Source organism: Anoplolepis gracilipes, chromosome 7 (assembly GCF_047496725.1).
Source record: "Anoplolepis gracilipes chromosome 7, ASM4749672v1, whole genome shotgun sequence".
Classification (NCBI taxonomy): domain Eukaryota; kingdom Metazoa; phylum Arthropoda; class Insecta; order Hymenoptera; family Formicidae; genus Anoplolepis; species Anoplolepis gracilipes.
The window spans coordinates 4,598,628-4,620,655 of NC_132976.1; the positions used below are offsets into that span (position 1 = coordinate 4,598,628).

Here is a 22,028-nt window from a genome sequence, read left to right on the forward strand (position 1 = left end):
TATTATCATATATTATCATATTTTATTATCATCATCTATATTCTATATAATCATCTGTTTTCACCCATCCCTTCAGTCCCCACCACGGGACAAAAGAGAAGAACAGAGAGTTCCAAAATCATCTCTCTGTCCTTTAGATCTTTCAACGCTGCTTCTTAAGGTGTCTTTTCATGCTGACGCTCGACGCTCATTTTCAGCGTCAAAAGACATCACGTGACCAAAAGTAAAAATACCAATTCGTCAATTTTGATCACGTGATCTGTTTTGACGTCAAAAAGGAGCGTCGAGCGTCAACATGAAAAGGCACCTTTACAGTAGTGTTTATAGGTTAATCGGAGTTTGGTCGAATTATATTTTTATATAATTTATAAATTGATAACACACGTGTAAACGACTGAATTAGTGCAACGAATCGCACGTAAAATTGTAACAAATATGATAATTTACTTTGCTATAAAAGTAACGAGTTGATATGTCTTCTTTATTGAAAGAAAATAAATTTGACTGCCGGTTAGTCTCTTATATATTTAATAAATAAAATAATGAACAGCTGAAGATGAGTCGCGTGTAATACAATTAAGTAACTTTTTTAAGTGAAATACTTTAGAAAAAAACATAATAAAATATTTTATGTTATTTTAACATAACAATGATTAAATAATCTGCTTATAGGGTTAGTTCGGTGCTAAACAAAAATGTTCGGTCTTATGGAAAGAAGTACATGTTTGATAATTCCAATGAAACATGTTGGAATTCTGATGCAGTGAGTAATTAAACTTTTTTATAGATTAATTCTTTCTTTCTTTAGAAATTAATTATGATGAGCAATATATTGTAGGGAAGTCCACAATGGATTGTTATTAACTTTGAAGAAGAATTTAACGTTTCTAGTTTTGAAATAGAATTTCAAGGTGGATTTGCTGGAAAAGATTGCCATGTAGAGGCTGGCAATGATGGGAAAGACATGATAGTTGTAGAAGCATTTTATCCAGAGGATACAAATAAACCACAGCGATTTAACTTAAAGAATCAGATCAAAGCTAAAACTTTTAAATTTGTATTTAATCAAAGTACTGATTTTTTTGGCAGAATTATTATATATAATTTGTCATTATACTCATGATATTAATTATATTCTGATATTTTTAACATAGAATGCAAAAGATACTTATACAAATACCATAATTTATGGGTAGATCTATTTTATTTCATTCTGCAATATATTTTATATAATTTTTTGTTTTCTGTTTATTAATATATGATAAATAATAAGTAAATTTCTTTGTAAGTATTTGTTATTTATTTAATTAATTATATAAAGATTTCTTAGATTAAACAAAAATTAATTCAAATATATGGTTTGATTAATTATTAAATAATTTAGTCTAACTAAAATTTGTATTTTATTTCTTGCATTGCATTATTCTTTTTTAACTATTTTAATTATTATACAATATAATAGCTAACATATATAAATAATAAGTATGAATTGATAAAAAAAGAGCTTATTTCAATGAATTACAATGTTAATTACAAGAAAATGTCACAATTAGTTTTTCTTATGTCTCGTTTACAATTGGTTGAGCACTGGCTGGTCGAGCTGTGAAAAAGATAATATGTAAATATTTTTTATAATATATTTATGTTTGCATTTATTGCATTTTTGTAATTAGTCTTACTTGCACAGGCTAAAGGCTGAAACTTGATATCATCGACAGCAAAACCTCCATTACTGGCACTTCCTTCGAGGATAAGTCGATATGGAGTTCGCGCTTCAATTGTCACTTGGGCTGACATCCATACTGGCCGCGGGTTGTTAAATCCTTTAGCTGTCAATGACCATAACTGCAACAATGAAATATCAAGTTTAGAATAAAAATACATACTCCACTTTCACAAAAGACTCGGTTTATATATTTTACTAAAACGTAAATACTAAAGTAATTTAAAACTGTTTTTTTTTCTTTTTTAAAGAAATGACAATTATATAAATTCTATTTGATTTTATAGTTTTAACGTTTGTACCGGTTGTTCCTGCTCATCTTCGCTCTCCTGATCATCATTCTCGCTAGACATCTTGATTACTCGCAAAGCAGTGGACTCTTCCACACCGAAGGCGGCGAACCAGAAGGTGAAGCATATAAACTCTTCATCGGGCGAAGCGTTGATGACGGGCGATCGCAATTGAACTTTCGTTGATTGCTTATTCGTCGTGAAGATGTCGAAGAAGACGAAATCGCCGGTCGCACCAAAGGTCCTATCCAATAATTGAGCTGGTCGATGAGTTTGAAACGCACGCTGCCACATCACGGCTCGGTCGTTATCGGATACAGTTATGTTCTCCCATCCACACAAATCCTTCTCGAAGCTACAATCCTCTGCGCGAACAGCTGCACTCAATGGCTTTACTGCATGTATGTAAAACACAAATTTAATGTTTAAAATAAGAAAGAAAAATACATAAGAGTGATATTGTGTGTTAACAGATTATTAATTTTTAGAGAAAGAAGAAAAAAAATAGATGTGAAGAAAAAGGAAAGAATATTTACCACTGCAATTGCCTGTATAAAAGGAGATATCATCGATTCCTATGCTACCACTTGCTCTATTCGGTCCCCATGTACCCTCGAACACGATATTGAAGTTCGTATTTTCATTGATATTAGCCTGAGCATAGCTCCATGTGGGACCTTGATTGTTATACAGCTGCCATATCGGTTTAGCTTTCGTCGACATATCACCGACCTCTTGGACATACACTCGCAAGACACCTATAAAATTACAAAATGTTTATTGTTCCTTTTCGTTTTCGTGCAAGAATTACATTCCTTAAAAGGTAATAATATTTATTTTTTTAAAAGACCAATCTATTCTGTGTCAAATGAACTGCTCTTTCTATTTTCTTTATGAAGATAATTATTCAAAATTAAGAAAAAAGTTTTAATTAGATTTCTTATTCTTAAATAAGAAAAAAAATCTCTGAACTATAACTCACGAGGAAAATAAAATTACAAAATTAATTATTTTATGATTTCAAAGTTGAAAAATTTGATTTTAAAAAATTTCTCTTAATTTTCTTTAGTGAAGGAAATCTCTACTCACCCAAACTAGGACCTGTGGAATCGATAAACGGCTCAAACATGAAGTACCAAAACGTAACACAGAGCGGTTCTTCGGAACCCTTCATCTCTCGACTGACCAATTGAGCAGTACCACCTACGGACGATCGCGAAGCACCCCGAAGACGTCCTAATCCCAAGAAGTATTCGTTGCGTCGATTAACCGTGTGTCCGTTGCTATATGGTTTCCTCTGATTTCTCGGGCCTAACACCTGGGTGGATATTCTTTCCCACTCGACGCGATCTGGATCTCGCGAATTAATCCAATCGCATTCGTCGACCTCGAAAGTACAATCCCGTGGTATCGGACCAGCCACTTGCGGTGAAACTTTTGAGCCAACGTAGAGTATTAGAAGAAAATTTGCGGAGACATTGGAATTTAATTTTCTACTATCAACGACATAAATTTCAAGTAACCTGTTTCTGAACTTACCAGGACAAGCACCTGGTTTGTACGAGATATCATCAATGGCGATATCCCCCATGCCGGTATTCCCTACCGACGCTTCGAAAATTAGTTGATAATCGTCAAGGGAACTAATTGTAACCTGCGACATGAACCAGGCGTTACCGGCATTTCCAGACAAACCCCAGACCTCTTGGCTGTCTGAGCTGCGAAAGTGACGTAGAAAGAGCTTCAAGTAGCCTAATCCGGATCCGAACATGTGAAACCAGAAGTGCATACACATTGGCATGTCAGCGCTGGTTGCCGGAAAGCTCGAACTTATCAGTTTTGCCGTGTCACCGGGTCTTCGCGGAAAGCTGGAGTCAATGAAAGCGTAACCACCGGCTGTGGCACGGTCACTGGAACTGTCCATTGCTGGCCCGGTCGTGGGATTTCCGCTTCCGCGACTCTAAAAATGTGTTTTCTCGAGGTATTCATTACTTAACTTGTAGTAAAGAATAAAAAAGAAATAATCTTTAGAGATTTCTATTTTTATATATATAATATTCTCTTTCTATATATATTTTTTTAATTTGGTAGCACACTTACTATAGTCCAGTCAAAGTCATCTTCTGCATCATTGTTCCAGTCGCAGAAGCCACCGGCAAAATTACAGAATCCAATACATGACGTACCAGGTTGCAAATCTATGTCATCGATGGCAATATATCCACGATAGAGCCGTGATGGATCCGTGGAATCCACCGGAACGCCTTCAATAATCACCTAATTGCCAAGATTTTGCCTGAGATTTACAGAGATATTTATAATAACAAAACTATAACACAAAACGCTTAAAATAGATGTAAGAAAAATTACATTTTGGAAAATTTAACGAATTCTAAGTTAGACTTGACTAAATCATATAATTCCGACAAACAAATATAACAAAAACATATATAATAATATATTTTTTAATAAATTTGGACATTTTTAGAATTATATTTGTCTTAACTTGTTTGTCAAATTATTTATACATTTTCGGTGTTGGATGAATTCTCATTATACTATTCAACTATGAAATAGCTCTATGAGAGCACAATTTTGTTGCTATCAATTGAATTCTATCCATGTAATTGTGATTTGAATGTTTATGAACCATAGCATTTCTTTGCTAATTAAATCTCTGATTGAGGATCAAGTTATAATAATATACCGAATGTATCTCAGGATAAGTGTACAGTATTTGAGCCTGCTGCCATACTCCAAGCGTATAATACTGTGCGTGCCATAGGACGCGCTCTTCCACCACTTCTACTGGTTCGCAGGGTTTTGTCATTGTGGTATTTTCAACAGGCAATTCCTCAGTTTCTTCTTTCTTATATGAAAACTCGTCTACTCCAACGTGAAGCAATACTCGCAGTCCTGCGATACTGAGACCATCCATACTATATTTGAACATGAAACAGGTACCAGCGACTCCAGTGCTGCCTAGCTGTGGGCTATGCAGAAGACCTCCTGGGCTTTTGAATTTTAGATCCTTTGAAGATACTTCCGATGTCTCCACGAAGGCGTATCTAAAACATTAATCAATGTTCAAGATTATTCATTGAAATGGAAATTTATAGACGCAAGAAAATTGTTACATCTTTCGCTAAATATCAAAAGAAGAATGTATGATGGTATATATGAACGAAAAATATAATTTATTTCTAGTATAATTTGATATTGAGAAAAATTAATTTTTTTACTGTTACATTTCTTAAATGGCATTTTTTTCAATAATATTTTATATAAAATAATAATAATATAATAATATATTACCCTCCGTCCATAGTGCTACTCGTAGCGTCGATCGATGGTCCACCCAACCAGTTTGTATTCATTCCGGTACCTGCAATCCATTCCAAAGCACCATTACCATTTTGCCACTCACAAAGTGGCATTGATGGAACCGGTCCAAAATCGCAGAAGACTTCATCAACGGTGACCGTCGGAGGTGGTACAGTAACCGTAGGATATCTTATAAACATAAAATAACAAGTATGAGAGACTATTTTACATAATTTTATACATAATTATATTATAATAAGGTTTTGTAAACTAATAATGATTTAATATTCCTGAACCATGAGTTATAAAAAAAAAACTACTTTTTTATTTATTATTCATGATTATCAGCGCCTGAATATATCTGAAATATACATATATATTTAGATTTTTCTTTATGATGCTTAAAAACCTTTGCGAAGGATTTCTCTGCGCTAACGTGGTAGGCTGCGGAGATCTGGGTGATAAAGATGTTTCCGTGGTAAAAGGTGCTGTGCTGCGAGTGGGTAGGATATCCGGTCTGCCTGGCCATTGCCTAGGCTCGATGCGCTCCACTTCGTCCAGTGGTTCACGATCGACGGAATTGATGACAGGAGGCTGGACGCCGGATTCTGAGCCATTGATTGTATCATTGAAATCTTCATTGTTTGCGGTATTTCGCGTCCAACCGGAAGTCACGTTAACTGCACCCACGAGATCGACTTGTTCTCCGAGCATAGCATTTAAGGCAGCCGGAGGATACCAAGTCAGGCTCCACGATAACGGATACGACCAGCTCAGTAATAAAATCCACCACATGTCCGGATACCTCTGCACTGATTGATTTCACTCTGCCTATAAAGTAAATTAAAATTAAAATTAGAATCATATCGAGGATTCACTTTGTGAAATTTTCTCTTCTAAAAGTTTAAGATACAGGAAATTACAGACTTTACAGTTTAAAATTTAACTCACATTATAACTCTAAAATTCGTTTTTCTTTTTTTGTTTATTATTTTAATTATGATTTAATTATTGTTATAGATTGAATATTTAACTTTACACAGTGAATTTCTCACGGTTATTTTTTCATTCACCTATTTTCCCCAGGATTTGTACTCGGATACATATGCGTCACGTGTATCGTTCGTTATTCGATCATCAGGATCTTTGAAGATTATCAACGATAATTTTGACATGGAGTCCGTCTGACAGAATTCTTTTTCCTAAAATATATGAAGAAACTGTTACACACGTAAAGTATGATAATGCTCTAACGTTGATACCGAATAATGATTAAAATAAAATTAAACAATCAAGATGCCAACTATAAATCGATGGATTAAATACAAGAAATAAAACTATAATTTATTTTATCTCTTTACTCTAAAAATTAAAAAAAAATCTTACTTATAGATTTTCAGCTTATTTTTTTAAATTCTTCGAGAATCTCTCTTTTAATTCACTGTCGCGAGCGAATGTTCGGATGGCACTGACAATAGACCGACAGGCTGATATCTATACAAACGAGATGCGAACTATAGGATTTTTCAGGACTGCGACACGGAACGAAGCGGTATCCATCCACGCAGTTCCGGCCTTAACTTCCGGTCGTTACGCTTCCAGTATGTATGAGACCCGTTTGTCGCGATAGCCGATAGTCGAACAATGAAATTCCATCGAGGCAGACTGCCGTAATAACGTCGAAATTAAAATCTGACCGTTTCCACTAGCGGTAAATTGGTTCCGTATATCGCTTCCGAAACGATGGGTTTTCAATTATTAGACATAATATATATTCAATCGTTCATAATTTAATTTCCTACAGCGCTTTCCGATTAATGTAAAACATCATTATTTAAAATAACAGAGCTTACGCGCATACATTATATTGTATATATAAAATATAACTTTTATTTTTAATTCAGAGAGAGTCGCATATCACATACATAAAGTCAATAAAAATTAAAAAGTATCAAAACTCGCAATAACATGTCATTTAATTGAAATATAAAGGCTTCTTCATTACGTTCTTATGACTTAATTAAAAATTAGTTTTTTTTTTTTTAGAAATGTCGCAGTGTACATATACATAATATAAAGAAACAAACACATTAGCACATTATTAATAACATAAAATTGATAATAGAAAAACTATAATTCTGTATATGTATAAAAAAAGGATGAAAACATTTTGGAACTGTATAGAATATAATTGACACGCGATAAAAATACTTTTAAGTGCTCAATTAATACTAGTTATTTAACGTGCAATTTCAGATGAAATAAATTTCTATGAATGTAATAATACCATTTTTCGTTCAATTTTTTTTTTCAAGAGTTCATACATCAAAATATCGATTTGATCACGGAGAATTCAGGAATTTTAAAAAAATGTGCGATCCAAAGTTTTCACATTCACGTTCAGCGAGATTAATATTACGCCCCAGATTTAGATGCACTCGAATGATGTAAGGGATAAGAAAAGGGCAAATTATGAGCTGATCAGTACGGGGTCGGTAGGAACTTTGTTTCCTCAACATTTTCGATATCAGATTAACTATTGGTCCCGATGTTTGTTGTGGTAAAGGCCGCGGTGGACTGTTGAACACTAATTTCGTAATTTCCTCTAAACTCTGAAATAGTAATTGAGATAATACTTTTACTCACAGGGATAAAGAATATAATACGTAACGTAATGTAACGATATAAATATTTTGCGATAAAATATATAAAAATATATAAAAAAATGTTCTTCCCGTTTTCTTCTTTTCAGAAAAAATATCTTTTCGATAAAAACTGGACGTAAAAACTAAAAATTGTATGCACAATGTAACATAATGTTACTTTGACTACACTATCTCGCAATTAATCAGTTTAATTTACCGTAGCTGGGAATGGACGTCTCTTCGTAATCATTTCGTATAGTATAATGCCCATGCTCCATATGTCACATTTAAGTTCGTACGGTTGTGCAGTGAACATTTCTGGAGCCATATAATAGTAAGATCCTGCATGACAAGTTATTGAATCTCTACAAAATAAAAAGAAAAAATAATGCGGAATAAAAATGAGAGAATTATTTTACATGAGCAACTGTAAAAAAATTAGATTAGCAGGTATTCATTGTAATTTCAAAAAAACGGTTTAGGCATACATGCCCCAGTAAGAATCAATATATGCAAAAATAGATAAATAAATAAAATTTATATATATATAATTAATTTTTATAGAAAAATATTTCGTTGTAAAATTGATAGCTTATCGATTCGTACTCTTGAATACTTTTTGCGAGACCAAAATCACCGATTTTGACGATATCTCCGCGGTTGCCAGTCAACATGATATTTTCTGGTTTTAAATCTCGATGAAGAATTTTTTTTGAATGAATATGATGTACTCCCAAAGTAACTTGCGAAAACAAGTATAGGGCATCCTGAGAAAAAATATTTTTCATAAATTTTTTTATTTTCCACAAATAATACAATTAAAAAAGTCCAACATTTACCAAATATTTGAAAGACGCGTTTTATTGATTATCGTTATGATTAAATCTGTCTGTAATTACCTCCTCTTTAAGTGGTATTTTTCGTTTTTCCAGCAAATCCTTGAGAGTACATCGAGTTGCATACTCCATAAGAATATAGCTGTAATTATTTTTCTTCCATGCTCCATAATAAAACACTATATTTGGATGTCTCAATTTTTTCAGGCATCGTATCTCTCCTAATACTCTCTGAATTACGAAATAGATGTCGAATTCTGTATTTTATCCAAATAGAAGGATCGATATTGTGTGCAGTTATATACCTGGGAGGGCGAATGTTTGATCGTATTTAAGTCCTGTGCTTTTATGACAAACAGCTTTAAATCTTTCTTTCTCCTCACCAAATACACAGTTCTAAAATTATATGTATCTGTTTATTTCGTAAAAAATAAAATTGATTTGTTTATATATAGTTAGATCTATATCAAATATAATATTTTTCATATAGCACACAGAACATATTTATCCCATGTTATATAAGAGTTTAATAATATATACCCAAAGGTTCCCTTGCCAAGTATGTTTTCGAATGTGTAATCGTCGATGTATGGATCCATTTTCACAAAACGAGAAAAACTCTCTAAATTATTTTATTTTAGCTAAAAGTATGGAGATATTTTGTCTGACACGTATAGATTCTTATTGAAGGACTATTCAGTTTGTTATGATAGACATGTGGATGAAAACATTTCTGTTTACATAGTATATGTACAGCAAAGCTCTGCTTCTACCGACTTTAGATATATGTAACAAATAATAAAAATTTTTAATAAATCAATTTATTGTAAATTATTTATTTAAAATTAAGAGGCTTGTATATAGTGAATTAAAAGTTTTACTAAAAACTGTCTTTTTCAATTATTCTTTGCGAACTTTAGTTTGAACAATTTTATTTGCTGATTCATGTATTAATAGTTTACAATAAAATATTTTATGATAGGAATAATTGAATATTTTTTGATAGAAATTAATTCAACTAATTTATAAGTTCAAATAAAAATATTAAATTAATATTTAAAATTAGATTTCAAGAGATTATCACTTATATTATGATAATTTTATTAAGAGGATATATTGGTTATATTGAATACTAATAAATTAGAATTATAGTTTTATATATATATATATATATATATATATATATATATATATATATATATATATATATATATATATATAAATAATATAGATGATACTTTTTTTATTTACTTCTAGTTTTTTTACAAATGCAATGCTGATTCCTCTAAAGCATTTTGTGATCTAAACTATATTAAGGAAAAAACATCACACAATTATCAAATAAATATAAATATATATATATATATATATATATATATATGTTATATATATATATAAATTTATTTATTTATTCTGCCTAAACAGTTTGTATAGTTTTGTGGATGATAAATGTCAAATCCCAAATATAGAAAAGTATAACATTGATCATGATAAAACGTAGTTATTGTAAAAAAATTATCAAGAAATTTTTCAACAATAATAATTTCAAAATGACGCAAACTATTTTGATCAATTTATAATATGAAAGTATACCGCGCAATAAAAAAGAAATTGCGCAGCTCTTTTATTAACGTTAACAAAGCGTCTAACAATTATGACACGTATGTACCCTTAGAAAGTGCTATACGCATGTTATTGTATAGCCGTGTTGTTGAAAGAGACAAAGCGTGAAAGAGATAAGATAAAAAGGAGAAAACCAAGTAGTGATTATTGCAACATTTACTTGAGGATAAGAAAGCAAATCACCTTATGCCCTAGCACAATACGGGATTAGATGATACTGCAATATATAAATGTAATATATATTTATACTCTGATATTTTTTGAACTTTGTCGTTATCGACTGCATTTCAAGAATTGTTAATAGCACTGTTACTAGATTCTATCGTATTGGCGCCATCGCTTCCGGCAGACATGCGTGACTGCTTCAAGCTATCCAAATATTCCTGTTGCGAAGTCGCCAACACTTGTGAAAGTATATGGCTGTCTTCCCAATCTGTCAGACCTAGGAAATTAGAAATTCATGAGTTACTATATCTTTCTTATATGATTTTTATATAAATCGACATAATTTAAATATTATTACCAAATACTTCAGGAGGAAGTCGATTGAACAATGAAATGTCAGGTGATGCATTCGCCTCCTTGCTACTGCCCGGTACAGGTTCCTTCACTTCAAAATCCGATGGCAAATGGGATATACTAGTTCCTTGAGTCGACTGATGTTGCGGCGATCGTTTGCTGTATCGTATTGCATCGCTGATCTACAATCACAATAGAAATATCCTTTATAAATATTTGAAACTTTCGTCGCGTAATAAGAATAGAGTGAAAAACGGACCTTTGGAGAATTACGTAAATTATCTTGGCTAGTTTGTGTCGTGGTCGGAGAAGAGGTATGGCTACGCTGTTGTCCACGACCTCCATGTGAATGAAAGTGTGAATGATTATGTTGCGCGCTCGTAACTGTGCTCGTACTGCTACTACTGGCTGAACGCTTGATTCAAAAGTCGTGACTGAGTCTCATCGCTCCAATAAAACAATAACTAACACGATGATTGAATTTTTACTTACTGCTTTACGCATTTCGTTATCGCGCAACCACTGCAAATAGCTCTCCCTGGCCACTTGTTCTTCGATAGCCTCATTAGTTGCTTCCCAATCAGTGGCTTTTATTTTATCCTCCAGCATTGTCTTTAACATGTGAAATCGAAATTTTTTATCTTTTAAATATTATGAAATCACATTAAATATCGTACAAAAAAATTCAGAGATTTGCACATAAACTTATTATGATTACCTGTTCAATTTGTAATTCCTCGCTCTGACGAACTGCGTCTGATATCATGGCGCGATCAGCAGCACCAGGATTATACGATGGTAAACCAAGTCCAACACCTATAGTGGCTTTGAATGGATCAACTATGCTGTTGTAATGGCTGCCACGCTGATACGACAATCTGATTGGTTCATTATCACTTTCCACCATAGTATGGAAAATATTGATAGGTTCTATAAAAAAAAAAAAAAAAAATACATAATGACAAAATTAATATAGAAAAAATCTTATTATATTAACAAAAAAGCGGTACATACCAGTACTATAACAGTACAATTGAATGCTACGATTATACATTTCCGACATAGCTTGCATTTCTATATGATTTCCATGAACATACTCTTGCCTTTTTCTGTCCACATAGGTGCTGAAATCCTCTGCTACAAAATGCGAGAAGAACTCCTGATTGGAAGACTAAAAAAATATAAATTCAGCCAAGCTGCGAATTAACGAAATATGATACTATATTGTTTAATCTACACACTTACGATATAATCCATACAGTGCTTTCGTACAATTCCATGCATTTCTTGATCTCCATAAACCTGATCCGCTACTGCTCTAAACAAGCAAGCTCCATCTTCCGCCATCTTCTTTATCATAAGACCCTTTTTCTTGAGGCGTTTCTCAAACCACCTATCCCTCTAGATTGTTACAAATACATAAAGTGTGATATATACATTATTGCAAGATAACATATATTTACATGAAATATTTAATAATACTGACTTCCTGCCATTCCACTAATGTAAGATTATTTTCAGTACGTCCTGTGTATTCATCACCACTGTTGTAGCCATTTGCCAATTCGTCCAAATTTGAAGCATTTCCAACAATGCTTACTCTCCCACTTACACTAGAATCTGTACCTAAATAAATCAAGTCATCATCCAACACTCCGCACATATATAAATTAAAATTTTTTATTTTAATGGTTTATTGATTTTGTAATAGTGACTTTTAATTTCAATATAAATATAAAAAAAGTATTACCTTGTGAACCATTGCAAGAAGCAGCAGGTGGAGTAGCTTGTCTCTCCCGTTCTCTTTCTCTTTCCCTCTCCCTGCCTCTGTCCCTTTCTCGGTCACGTTTTGCACGTGAAGATCTTCCAATGCAGCTATTGAAAGATTCATCTTGTTAGATATTTATACTAATTATATATTTATTATAAGATCTTCTTAAATATTTATTATAAGATCCTATTTAAATATACAATAAGTATAAATACATAACTTGTTTTATATATCTTATTCTGAGATACACATATACACACTTGTTTTGTATATCTTATTCTGAGATACACATATACACACACCCATTAAATAAGTGTCGCAACATAAGAACGAAATGTAATTTATACATTTTGTGAAATCTTTTTTGAGTTCTTATTTTTTGAACCAATTAAATACCTGTGAGGACTAGCTCTCTGTCTGTGACGTTTACCATGACTTGGACCACTCCCATCTTCAAAGTGTTTGTCTTCACGACGGTCCACATTTGCCTATAAATATGAATATAAGAATGTTATAAATCAATAAAAAAATAATCTCAACAAATTTTTAATAAAATAATCAATGGTGCAACAGTTGCAATTAGTGATTGTATATAATGTAGTACTGTATAATATAGTTTGTTACTTTTTTTAACCAAATAATACTATTGTTCAATACAATTAATTCATTTAAGCTGATATTATTATGTTATTTAAGATCTATGTCACTCTGTTACAGCAAGAAAAGAGATAATCTATACAATAGACCAAGACTATCTAAGATAAAGAAAGAAGTTTCCTTTGTGTCATACCTCATATGAGTTACTGGTCAACACTATGGGACCATTGTGGGATCCATGATCAGCTTGAACTCCATGCAAATCGACAGCGAATCCACTGGCACCGCGAACCTAATCAACAAGATAGCACAAAACACTTCTGTTTTAGAACGTTTCTAAGTAGAAAGAGAGAGAGGGAGAGGGAGAAAATTCCGGAAATCACCATTCCGTTGTGTCTCACCTGATAAGGGCTATTCGGTAACGCGATGTTTCCAGAATTGTGCTCGTTCTGTACAACGCCGTGATGAACGTCGACCTCGGAACCAGCGCCTGCCTCGCGCGTCCTGTCCTTCGGCGCGTTTGTCTTCTTCTTCGACAGAATTGTCATGATCTCGCACGATCAATTTCCCCTCTCTCTCTCTTTCTGCGCGTTCTGCCTGTGTCTCCTCGTATCCTCGTGGATGATCATTCGACGATCGTACCGACTGCGTACGCGAAGCGATCCGCCCCTTCGCGATTTCGCTCACTCCTACGCACCTATTTAATATGATTTTTCACGAGCGACCTGACAAATTCGATTCGCACTACCGATCGTGACACCTTCCGAGCTCTCCCACCGACCCTGGCTCGCCACTCGAGCCGTTGCGTCACAAGAAGCAAGGAACTGTCAAGCGGTCAGGATGACGTCGTTCCACCACAGCGACCGAGCAACATGTCCGCAAGCGAAAGCGATACGGTATCGTTAATCGCTGCTACTCGGAATGTTTTGTCAGGCGGCCATATTTACATTCGTCGCTTTGGCTTCGGAGAATGCAAGATCCATAGATAGAACGCGGGGTACATAGTAACGCGACTCTTTATCACGATCTTGCTTTTATTACGTAATATTGATCAAGCTGGATTTTGGAACGTGGGGCAAATTTCGAATAGTTCGGGAATACATAACATATACGTAATTATGGCTGCGTTCGTTGGGCGCTGTAAACGTCATTCCATCTTTTTCCGACATGTAATGAGCAACAAAGATAGAATGACATTTAAAGCGCATGCGCATGAGCGCCCAACGCGAACGCAGCCCATATGTTTCTTTGGATGGGTTTCGTTTGACACTACGAAAGTTTCGAAGCGTTTGCTTGACAAAGAAATTTGTCCCTTCCTTTCCTTAACTGTCAATCAACTTTGACATATAATTGTCTGATTACAACGAAAAGCGTATAACAAACGAAATAAACAAAATGCTTCGTGGATACGAGGGTGTGAGATATATTTCGGATAAGCAGATGATAGTTTTTGATATTGGTAGTGCGTACACGAAGTGAGTATCACGAGGAAAACAAATGGTGTTTACCAAAGTTTCATTAACTTTTCTCCCTTTGGTAGAATATATTTATATAAATAAATAAATTCATATGATGTACGACACAGATTTGGCTATGCGGGAGAAGCGTCTCCACGTGGTATTATCCGATCAGAAGTGAGATGTCCGGAATCCAAAAAGATACGTCGAATCATTGATCATACAGATGTCGAGGACTTGTATCAACTTCTTGTAGAATTTCTTCATCTATTGTTTTTTAAGTAAGACGATAAGATTCTGCATCTTTATTTTATGTAATTTCTTGGATTTTCATTCAAAATAATTCTTATAACGCAGATACGTTGTGGTAAGTCCAAAAGATGCAAGGATATTACTTTTGGAGTCACCATTGGCGGTAACATCATTTAGAGATACCTTTGCAAAAGTAATGTTCAAACACTTTGAAGTTGGTTCTATATTGTTTCTACCGAGCCATTTAGCAACAATTAGTACTCTTGGTATTGATACAGCTTTGGTATTGGATGTTGGATATCAGGAGGCGACTCTAATTCCTATCTTTGAAGGAATACCAGTACTCAAAGCGTGGCAAGCGTTGCCTCTGGGTGGTCAAGTTGTACACGAGTAAGTTACAATTTTCAATTTTTGAATGTAAAATAAATAGGTCAAGTCAGAGGGAGGATAGCAGATGTTGGAGCAAGTGATAAATATAATCGAAATGTTTGGTTTTATGATAATTTTGAATTTATGTAATGTAATTTTGAAATTATTGTTATTAAATATCGCTCGCTCCAACATCTGCTGGCTCTGACTTTATTTATTATTTTATATTCCGATTTAGATGAGCCTTTGCAAATTTTGATTGCATTTTCCATTTTTATAATATTTACATGACATTACTAATTCTATTTTTTATAATTTACAGAAATTTAAGGAAGTATTTTAATGATATATCGAGTGATATAGATTTATCGGAAAAGGTATTAGAAGATATCAAAGTAAGAACATGTTTTGCAACTACAATAGAAAGATCTACAAAGCTAGGAACAAAGGATGCTCCTACTCCACCTCCTGATGTCACATATCCTGGTGTTAAAAGAATTTTGATACCTGGAGAAATTAGAGAAAAGGCATTTGAAGTATTATGGGAAAGGGATAATGATAATCTTTCATTGTCAACTATGATACTTGATGCTATTGTTAAGGTAAGGATAACACCTGCTATAAAGGAATTTTATTACACCATTATATACAATAATCTGAATCTTTTATACAACTAAATATATATATATATATATTTAATATTACTAATTGGCTAATTTTGATATTAGTGTCCTTTGGATATGAGGCATGTATTGGCTGAAAATATAATACTCGTCGGTGGGACAACTATGACAAAGGGTTTTGCAAGCCGTTTGAAATCAGAATTATTGGCTTTAGTCCAAAGTGATTTGTATAAAAATAAATTAAAAATACAATTATTTAAATTTCACACAGCACCTAGTAAACCGAATTATACAGTATGGTTAGGTGGTGCTATCTTTGGTACGACAGATTTACCATTACGATGCTTAACGAAAGAAATATATTTAAAAACGAATCGAGTTCCCGATTGGTCTAATCTTATAGATAATCAAAAGGACGAAACATCTTATGAAATATGAATGAATAATTCACAATATTTATTAATCTGTAAAAAAGCTAGTAAGTAATTTATACTCTTATAATTATTTATAAAAAACTTGCACATTATTTATATTTTACATATTTTGTATATGTAATTGTAATTATATAATTGTCATTTAAATTATATAGTGTATAATTTTACATAGTATGTAAGTTATATAGTATATAATTTTATATAGTGCTATTTCTATTATATTTTTATATAATCGTGATTTTGTAAAATGCTGTTATAAAATTCCAATAATTGGTCAATGAAATTCAAGAATCAAAATATATGAGAGATGGATTATTATTATTAGCTTTTGCATTACACATTTATACAATATAAAAACGCTTTTAATCACAGAGTTGTAAGTAGTGTAAGCTTTTCATTAAGCTGCAATTGTGTTTTTATCAATTGTGATAATGCAACAACCATCAGAAGATCCTTAACATTACTATTAAACATTTCGTCAAATTGATCGCTAGTCATTTTCGGCACGGAATGTACCATATCCAAAAGGGCTCTGCCAACCTGAAACAGCAGAATCATTGTATTAACGAATTTTATTAATTAAATAAACATAAAAAAACGAATATCTATGTTTACTTGATTATCTGGTAATTGTTTCCCTGCTAAAACATCGTCTACATATGCAAGCACTTGTTCTAGCATTAAAGAAAGTTTGGAACAAGCTTCCGAGACTTGTGCAAGATCCATCATGGGTTCTATTCCTCCAGTAGATTTCATGCCAGCTTGTATATGGGATTGTAATTGAGTCTTGGAGCATAATTGCAATCCTACAACTTCTGGCTCGTAGCATCTAATCTGTATAGGAAGATTTAACAATGTTAGAGACAATCATATATCAATCAAAAAGTTCTTGTATTCCAAAATACAAGTATTGGCAAGTATATCTTGTTAAAATTCCAACAAACCTGAACTTTAACTGGTGTAAACATGGAACCTTGTTTGCCATTAGGCACTCCTAATGGAACGCATACATAAGCTTTGATCGCCATTCTCGTTGTATTTGTCAACGTAGTATCAACAGTCAAATGTACCGGATTATTACATTCTCGCACATAATATTCATGGATAACAGATGAATGTGTGGTGACCTGAAAAATACATTTCAATTATATAACATTCGAAAGAGAGCATGTAAATACTTGGTAAAAAAAAAAAAAAAAAAAAAAAAAAGAAGACTAAAACTCAACCTCATTGCCAGTAGCCCACCAACCGACAATATTCTCTTGCGCATTGACTCGGTGATTTAAATCATACAAGTCCATTCCATAGGTAAGATCTGCCTCTACCTGGCTTTCGGATTCTTTGTGCGGTACGCAAAAGCAGTTGGTCACTTCGACTATTCCTTTTTCCACGGTACCTGAAGTAACAAAAAACATATGTTTATACGTGACTGACAGCAAAACGTCACGGAAGATCTTTCGTATTCTTGTCTAACATGTATCTAGACGTTACCTAGCAAGGTCCCAATAACACGCAACGATTCCGCTTTTCGTCGTTCGTAAGCATCCACAATTTGAAATAAGACCACGGGGTGCACTTTAACAGTGAGATTAAGCGCCATGTTTACAATACTTTATTATTTTTTTCCTTCAGCCTGAAAGCAGCAACAAAACCTCCACTTATCCACGTGTAAAATGCCTCGTACAGTGTCAAAGAATGTAACAAGAAGCACAGAAAGTACAGAGCACAGATCAACTGAAATATTGCCACCATAAAAAAAATCGATACTTTACCGCCATCTCACAATCAATAGAATGTTAGACGGATATGATTGGCTGCTAAGAAACTATCGAAAACCCTAGAAAGTCTCTATCCGATACCGGACTCAAAAAGTGTTTTCCCGCGGAAAAAGGTCTACCGACCTTTCATGCTTTAAATCTTCTGGCTTTGATTAAAATGCTGCAAGCATTTTAATCAATAAATACCGCTAAACATTCTTATTTTATAATTTCCTATTCCGTTTTTCCATGTAAATTGTGCTCCGTGTAATATAAGGCAATCAAAACGCACGGAATGAATCGCGGAAATTTAATAATTTTGTCTTCCGCGTTTCCGCGTTTCAATGTAATAGCACCCTGACGTCATCATCCCGAATTTTATAGGCTTAGTTTACAACGACCTACTTTGATACGCGTACTAAATACTACTGACCAATCACAGCCATTCCATTCTTTAGAAGACTAACCATGATTGGCTAGTACAGTACTTAATACACGTATCAAGTGTTCGGTGTAAACTAAGCTATAATCGTCAACAACTTGAGCAAAATACGTAAATTATTATTTTACGTAAATTAATTTTGATCTAAATTTTTTTCAATCACCAATATAATTTTGCATAATGAATTTCTCGTGTTTGTCAATAGATATATTTAAAGTGTGTAATTACAAACTTGCAGTACATCTAGTTAGCCTATACAAATGAAATAATTAATCATCAAGAATCAAAACCCATTGTTGAAAATTTCTTTAATTAAAAAAAATTGATCATACTTTTTTCAAAAACACAGCTACGAATTCTGATGAAATTCTGTACGATTGTATTTTTTTTTAGGTTAGTCTTGATCGAAAACTGACTCTTATGAGAGATTAACGCTTATTTATTCATTATTCATAAAATTTGCATGTCATTTCGCGCGATAATCAGTATAATATGACGTTTCTCTGGAAATTATTGACTAATCCTGGTATCCTGCGAAAATCAGGATGTTCTGGCATCAATGTATCACGGAAATACTTGTTTAGCTCGTGCTTAACAAGACAGAATATCAAAATATCAAGGAAAGGACGTATATTTATTGAATGGAAACGTCATATGTCTAACGCTATTGGATCTGACACTTCGATATCCATCGAACATTCGGTTAAGACGAAGAAAAGTTCCGAATTAAAGAACCTAATTTTGCTAGCTGCACCTGAAAAATGGACCCTAATGAAGGCCATCGCATTTCTGCTCGTGTCCTCCAGTGTAACTATGGCTGTCCCATTTTGTTTTGGCAAAGTGATAGATGTTATCAACACTATGGAAAAAACAAACATGAAAGAAGAGCTAAATGGACTAACGATTGCTCTCCTTGTAGTGTTTCTCATAGGCGGTGTGAGCAACTTTAGCAGAATTTACTTGATGTCTACAGCAGGACATAGAATTACACAGTCTCTAAGGAAAAAGGCATATGCTGCTATTTTACAACAGGAAACAGCAATGTTTGACAAGGAAAGTACAGGAGAACTAGTTGGCAGATTAAGCGGTATATATATATATATATATAGATATATACATATATCATTATGAAATAATTATGTTGACTTTCGTTGTTTCGTGCAATTTTTTTTTTTAATTTTATAATTTTTTTTCAGGAGATACGCAGCTTATTAGCTCCGCTGTTACATCCAATGTATCTGATGGTTTACGCTCTGCTATTACAGCCATTACAGGAGTCTCTATGATGTTTTATGTGTCGCCGTCTCTTGCTTTACTCGGCCTAGCTATAGTACCGCCTGTTGTCATTGTTGCTGCCATTTGGGGACGTGTTTTGAGAAGAATATCGAAGGATCTACAGAGCAGTTTTGCAGTCCTCAACACGACTGTAGAAGAAAGAATTAGTAATATAAGAACAGTTAAAGCATTTGCACAAGAAAAATGTGAAATTGACAGATATAACACTAAGCTACAAGATGTTTTGAGACTGTGTTACAAGGAGAGCTTATATAGAGGAATGTTTTTCGGCATGGCTGGCCTTTCTGGGAATGCTATTATTCTTTCAGTTCTTTACAATGGAATATTTATGGTTTCAAACTCGGATATAACAATTGGAAGCTTAAGCGCCTTTCTGTTATATGCAGGATATGTGGGAATATCTTTAAATGGATTATCTTCAGCATACAGTGAGTTAAATAAGGCTTTAGGAGCAAATGCTCGCCTATTCGAGTTGATCAATCGACAGCCGCTTATTCCTATCCAGGGTGGACAAATATTAGAAAAGGAATTATCGGGCAACGTGACGTTTCGAAATGTTTTCTTTGCTTATCCAACACGAGAAACGATACATGTATTGAAAAGCTTTAATTTAAATATAGAAAAATGTTCTATGACGGCTATCGTCGGTTCCTCAGGTTCTGGAAAATCTACCGTAGCATCACTTTTATTAAGACTGTACGATCCTACGAAGGGATCGATATTCTTGGATAATCACGATCTCCGTCTACTCGATCCTACATGGGTAAAATCACAAATTAGTATTGTATCCCAAGAACCAATTCTTTTTAGCGGCACGATAAGGGATAATATATTATATGGAACGGAATCTGCGACAGATTTCGATGTAGAAGAAGCTGCGAAACAAGCGCACGTCTTACAGTTTACAGAAAAATTGACGGATGGATTAGATACAATAGTCGGGGAAAGAGGTATTGCGCTCAGTGGCGGGCAACGTCAGAGAGTCGCCATTGCCAGAGCATTAATAAAGGTAAACGTAATATAATTACAGTTATTGAAATAACTTTATTCTCGATATAAAATATCTTTTTTTACTTTCTCTCTTTTAGAAACCAAAAATTTTAATATTGGATGAAGCGACCAGTGCCTTAGATGCGGAAAGCGAGTATTTTGTTCAGGAAGCATTAGAACGTGCTATTCGTGGCAGAACGGTAATAACGATTGCTCACAGGCTTAGTACGATAAAAAACGCCGATAAAATTGTGGTACTTGATGGAGGACAAGTGGCAGAAACCGGCACTTATGTCGAACTAACGAATTTGGAGCATGGCTATTTCAAAAAGTTAGTGAAACATCAAACATTTAAATAAAATAAATGTACAGAAATCGTTGAACGAGTAATTATATCTTCTTTAATTTGTTATATTATTTTTATGTATGGTGTTCATCAGTGTATTATATGTATATTAATTATCTAAAAAAAAATTTAGTGTTAAAATTAAAAAAATTTTGGAATATGCATTAGCGTACTTTTTTTGGTAGTAATATATTAAGTTGGAATAAAAATAGGGGAGTGCAATATTATACCTAATGCTATACATTTATTGCTAAATGTTGTAGAAAGATGTCTAACATATAATATATTCGAAAATGATTACAATGATAAAGTATTTAAATATAATTCTAATTAAAAATTATAATTATTGTTATATTATGAGGGACGACCTTATAACATCATCTGATTGTTTATTCTCTTTTTTTTGTTAAGGATAGCATAAGGTCAAGTCAGGTATTTGTTATGAATAAAACATAGATATTGACAATCTCTTATTTTTATATATTTTCTTATAAAATAATGTACAGCTATTCTTTTTCAGATATCCACATTCGTGTATTATGTTGTTTTTTTATTAATCTATTTTATTAATTATTAAATTAATATCCCATTCCTACGATATAGTCTAATAACATTTTCATAGATCAGTAATGAATTCGAATCCGCTTTGAAACCTTTTGTGCAAGTATATATAACTGTAAGCGGTTCGGAAAAATCCTAACGGATCCTAACTCGTGAATCAATTTTATTAAGAA

At 33.3% G+C, this 22,028-nt stretch overlaps 7 protein-coding genes across 18 annotated transcripts; 3 read left to right on the top strand and 4 right to left on the bottom strand.

Annotated features, from left to right (window-relative positions):
- The first annotated feature begins 313 nt into the window (after positions 1 to 313).
- On the top strand, positions 314 to 6,553 carry LOC140667449 (nuclear receptor 2C2-associated protein). 9 transcript variants are annotated; one of them, XR_012047015.1, is made up of 9 exons: positions 468 to 510; positions 673 to 763; positions 1,688 to 1,928; positions 2,011 to 2,414; positions 2,502 to 2,836; positions 3,083 to 3,994; positions 4,154 to 5,186; positions 5,342 to 6,175; positions 6,424 to 6,553. XR_012047015.1 is itself a non-coding variant. In XM_072895404.1 (5 exons), the coding sequence occupies exons 1-3, from the start codon at positions 473 to 475 to the stop codon at positions 1,121 to 1,123; spliced, it is 414 nt and encodes a 137-aa protein (XP_072751505.1). In that variant the 5' UTR covers positions 314 to 472; the 3' UTR covers positions 1,124 to 1,618; positions 1,688 to 1,928; positions 2,011 to 2,414. The 9 variants fall into 9 exon arrangements, 1 of the variants encoding a protein (XP_072751505.1); XR_012047018.1 differs by lacking the exons at positions 468 to 510; positions 673 to 763 and adding an exon at positions 1,467 to 1,618 and having other exon boundaries at positions 4,154 to 4,973; positions 5,042 to 5,186; XR_012047012.1 differs by lacking the exons at positions 468 to 510; positions 673 to 763 and adding an exon at positions 1,468 to 1,618 and having other exon boundaries at positions 5,342 to 5,547; positions 5,757 to 6,175.
- LOC140667450 (MAM and LDL-receptor class A domain-containing protein 1) lies at positions 1,504 to 6,132 on the bottom strand. The gene is made up of 10 exons (XM_072895405.1): positions 5,747 to 6,132; positions 5,329 to 5,526; positions 4,721 to 5,081; positions 4,114 to 4,290; positions 3,553 to 3,973; positions 3,103 to 3,447; positions 2,550 to 2,771; positions 2,026 to 2,408; positions 1,680 to 1,845; positions 1,504 to 1,600 (listed from the first exon to the last, which is right to left on the bottom strand). The coding sequence occupies exons 1-10, from the start codon at positions 6,130 to 6,132 to the stop codon at positions 1,560 to 1,562; spliced, it is 2,700 nt and encodes an 899-aa protein (XP_072751506.1). The 3' UTR covers positions 1,504 to 1,559.
- A 1,677-nt stretch (positions 6,554 to 8,230) lies between the features above and the next one.
- On the bottom strand, positions 8,231 to 9,721 carry LOC140667448 (serine/threonine-protein kinase Nek8). The gene is made up of 5 exons (XM_072895402.1): positions 9,359 to 9,721; positions 9,124 to 9,214; positions 8,882 to 9,049; positions 8,620 to 8,749; positions 8,231 to 8,347 (listed from the first exon to the last, which is right to left on the bottom strand). Exons 1-5 carry the CDS (start codon positions 9,415 to 9,417, stop codon positions 8,337 to 8,339), a joined length of 459 nt encoding a protein of 152 aa, XP_072751503.1. The 5' UTR covers positions 9,418 to 9,721; the 3' UTR covers positions 8,231 to 8,336.
- Positions 9,722 to 10,579: 858 nt separating this feature from the next.
- Positions 10,580 to 14,353, bottom strand: Duba (Deubiquitinating enzyme A). 2 transcript variants are annotated; one of them, XM_072895399.1, is made up of 12 exons: positions 13,730 to 14,353; positions 13,522 to 13,620; positions 13,128 to 13,219; positions 12,711 to 12,835; positions 12,447 to 12,580; positions 12,206 to 12,361; positions 11,975 to 12,131; positions 11,679 to 11,890; positions 11,453 to 11,572; positions 11,220 to 11,375; positions 10,965 to 11,142; positions 10,580 to 10,883 (listed from the first exon to the last, which is right to left on the bottom strand). In XM_072895399.1, the coding sequence occupies exons 1-12, from the start codon at positions 13,874 to 13,876 to the stop codon at positions 10,729 to 10,731; spliced, it is 1,731 nt and encodes a 576-aa protein (XP_072751500.1). In that variant the 5' UTR covers positions 13,877 to 14,353; the 3' UTR covers positions 10,580 to 10,728. The 2 variants fall into 2 exon arrangements, with proteins under 2 accessions (XP_072751500.1, XP_072751499.1); XM_072895398.1 differs by having other exon boundaries at positions 12,447 to 12,586; positions 13,730 to 14,350.
- Positions 14,354 to 14,608: 255 nt separating this feature from the next.
- Positions 14,609 to 17,065, top strand: Arp10 (Actin-related protein 10). The gene is made up of 5 exons (XM_072895400.1): positions 14,609 to 14,803; positions 14,914 to 15,066; positions 15,143 to 15,427; positions 15,729 to 16,008; positions 16,135 to 17,065. Exons 1-5 carry the CDS (start codon positions 14,724 to 14,726, stop codon positions 16,465 to 16,467), a joined length of 1,131 nt encoding a protein of 376 aa, XP_072751501.1. The 5' UTR covers positions 14,609 to 14,723; the 3' UTR covers positions 16,468 to 17,065.
- On the bottom strand, positions 16,763 to 18,213 carry Eif3f1 (eukaryotic translation initiation factor 3 subunit f1). Its single transcript, XM_072895401.1, has 5 exons — positions 17,955 to 18,213; positions 17,690 to 17,859; positions 17,408 to 17,590; positions 17,079 to 17,297; positions 16,763 to 17,003 (listed from the first exon to the last, which is right to left on the bottom strand). The coding sequence occupies exons 1-5, from the start codon at positions 18,061 to 18,063 to the stop codon at positions 16,830 to 16,832; spliced, it is 855 nt and encodes a 284-aa protein (XP_072751502.1). The 5' UTR covers positions 18,064 to 18,213; the 3' UTR covers positions 16,763 to 16,829.
- A 484-nt stretch (positions 18,214 to 18,697) lies between these two features.
- LOC140667541 (ATP-binding cassette sub-family B member 10, mitochondrial) lies at positions 18,698 to 21,760 on the top strand. Of its 3 annotated transcripts, none has more exons than XM_072895597.1 (4): positions 18,698 to 18,773; positions 19,056 to 19,749; positions 19,859 to 20,967; positions 21,047 to 21,760. In XM_072895597.1, the coding sequence occupies exons 2-4, from the start codon at positions 19,155 to 19,157 to the stop codon at positions 21,305 to 21,307; spliced, it is 1,965 nt and encodes a 654-aa protein (XP_072751698.1). In that variant the 5' UTR covers positions 18,698 to 18,773; positions 19,056 to 19,154; the 3' UTR covers positions 21,308 to 21,760. The 3 variants fall into 3 exon arrangements, with proteins under 3 accessions (XP_072751698.1, XP_072751697.1, XP_072751699.1); XM_072895596.1 differs by having other exon boundaries at positions 18,745 to 18,878; XM_072895598.1 differs by lacking the exon at positions 18,698 to 18,773 and having other exon boundaries at positions 19,276 to 19,469; positions 19,582 to 19,749.
- The last annotated feature ends 268 nt before the right edge of the window (positions 21,761 to 22,028 follow it).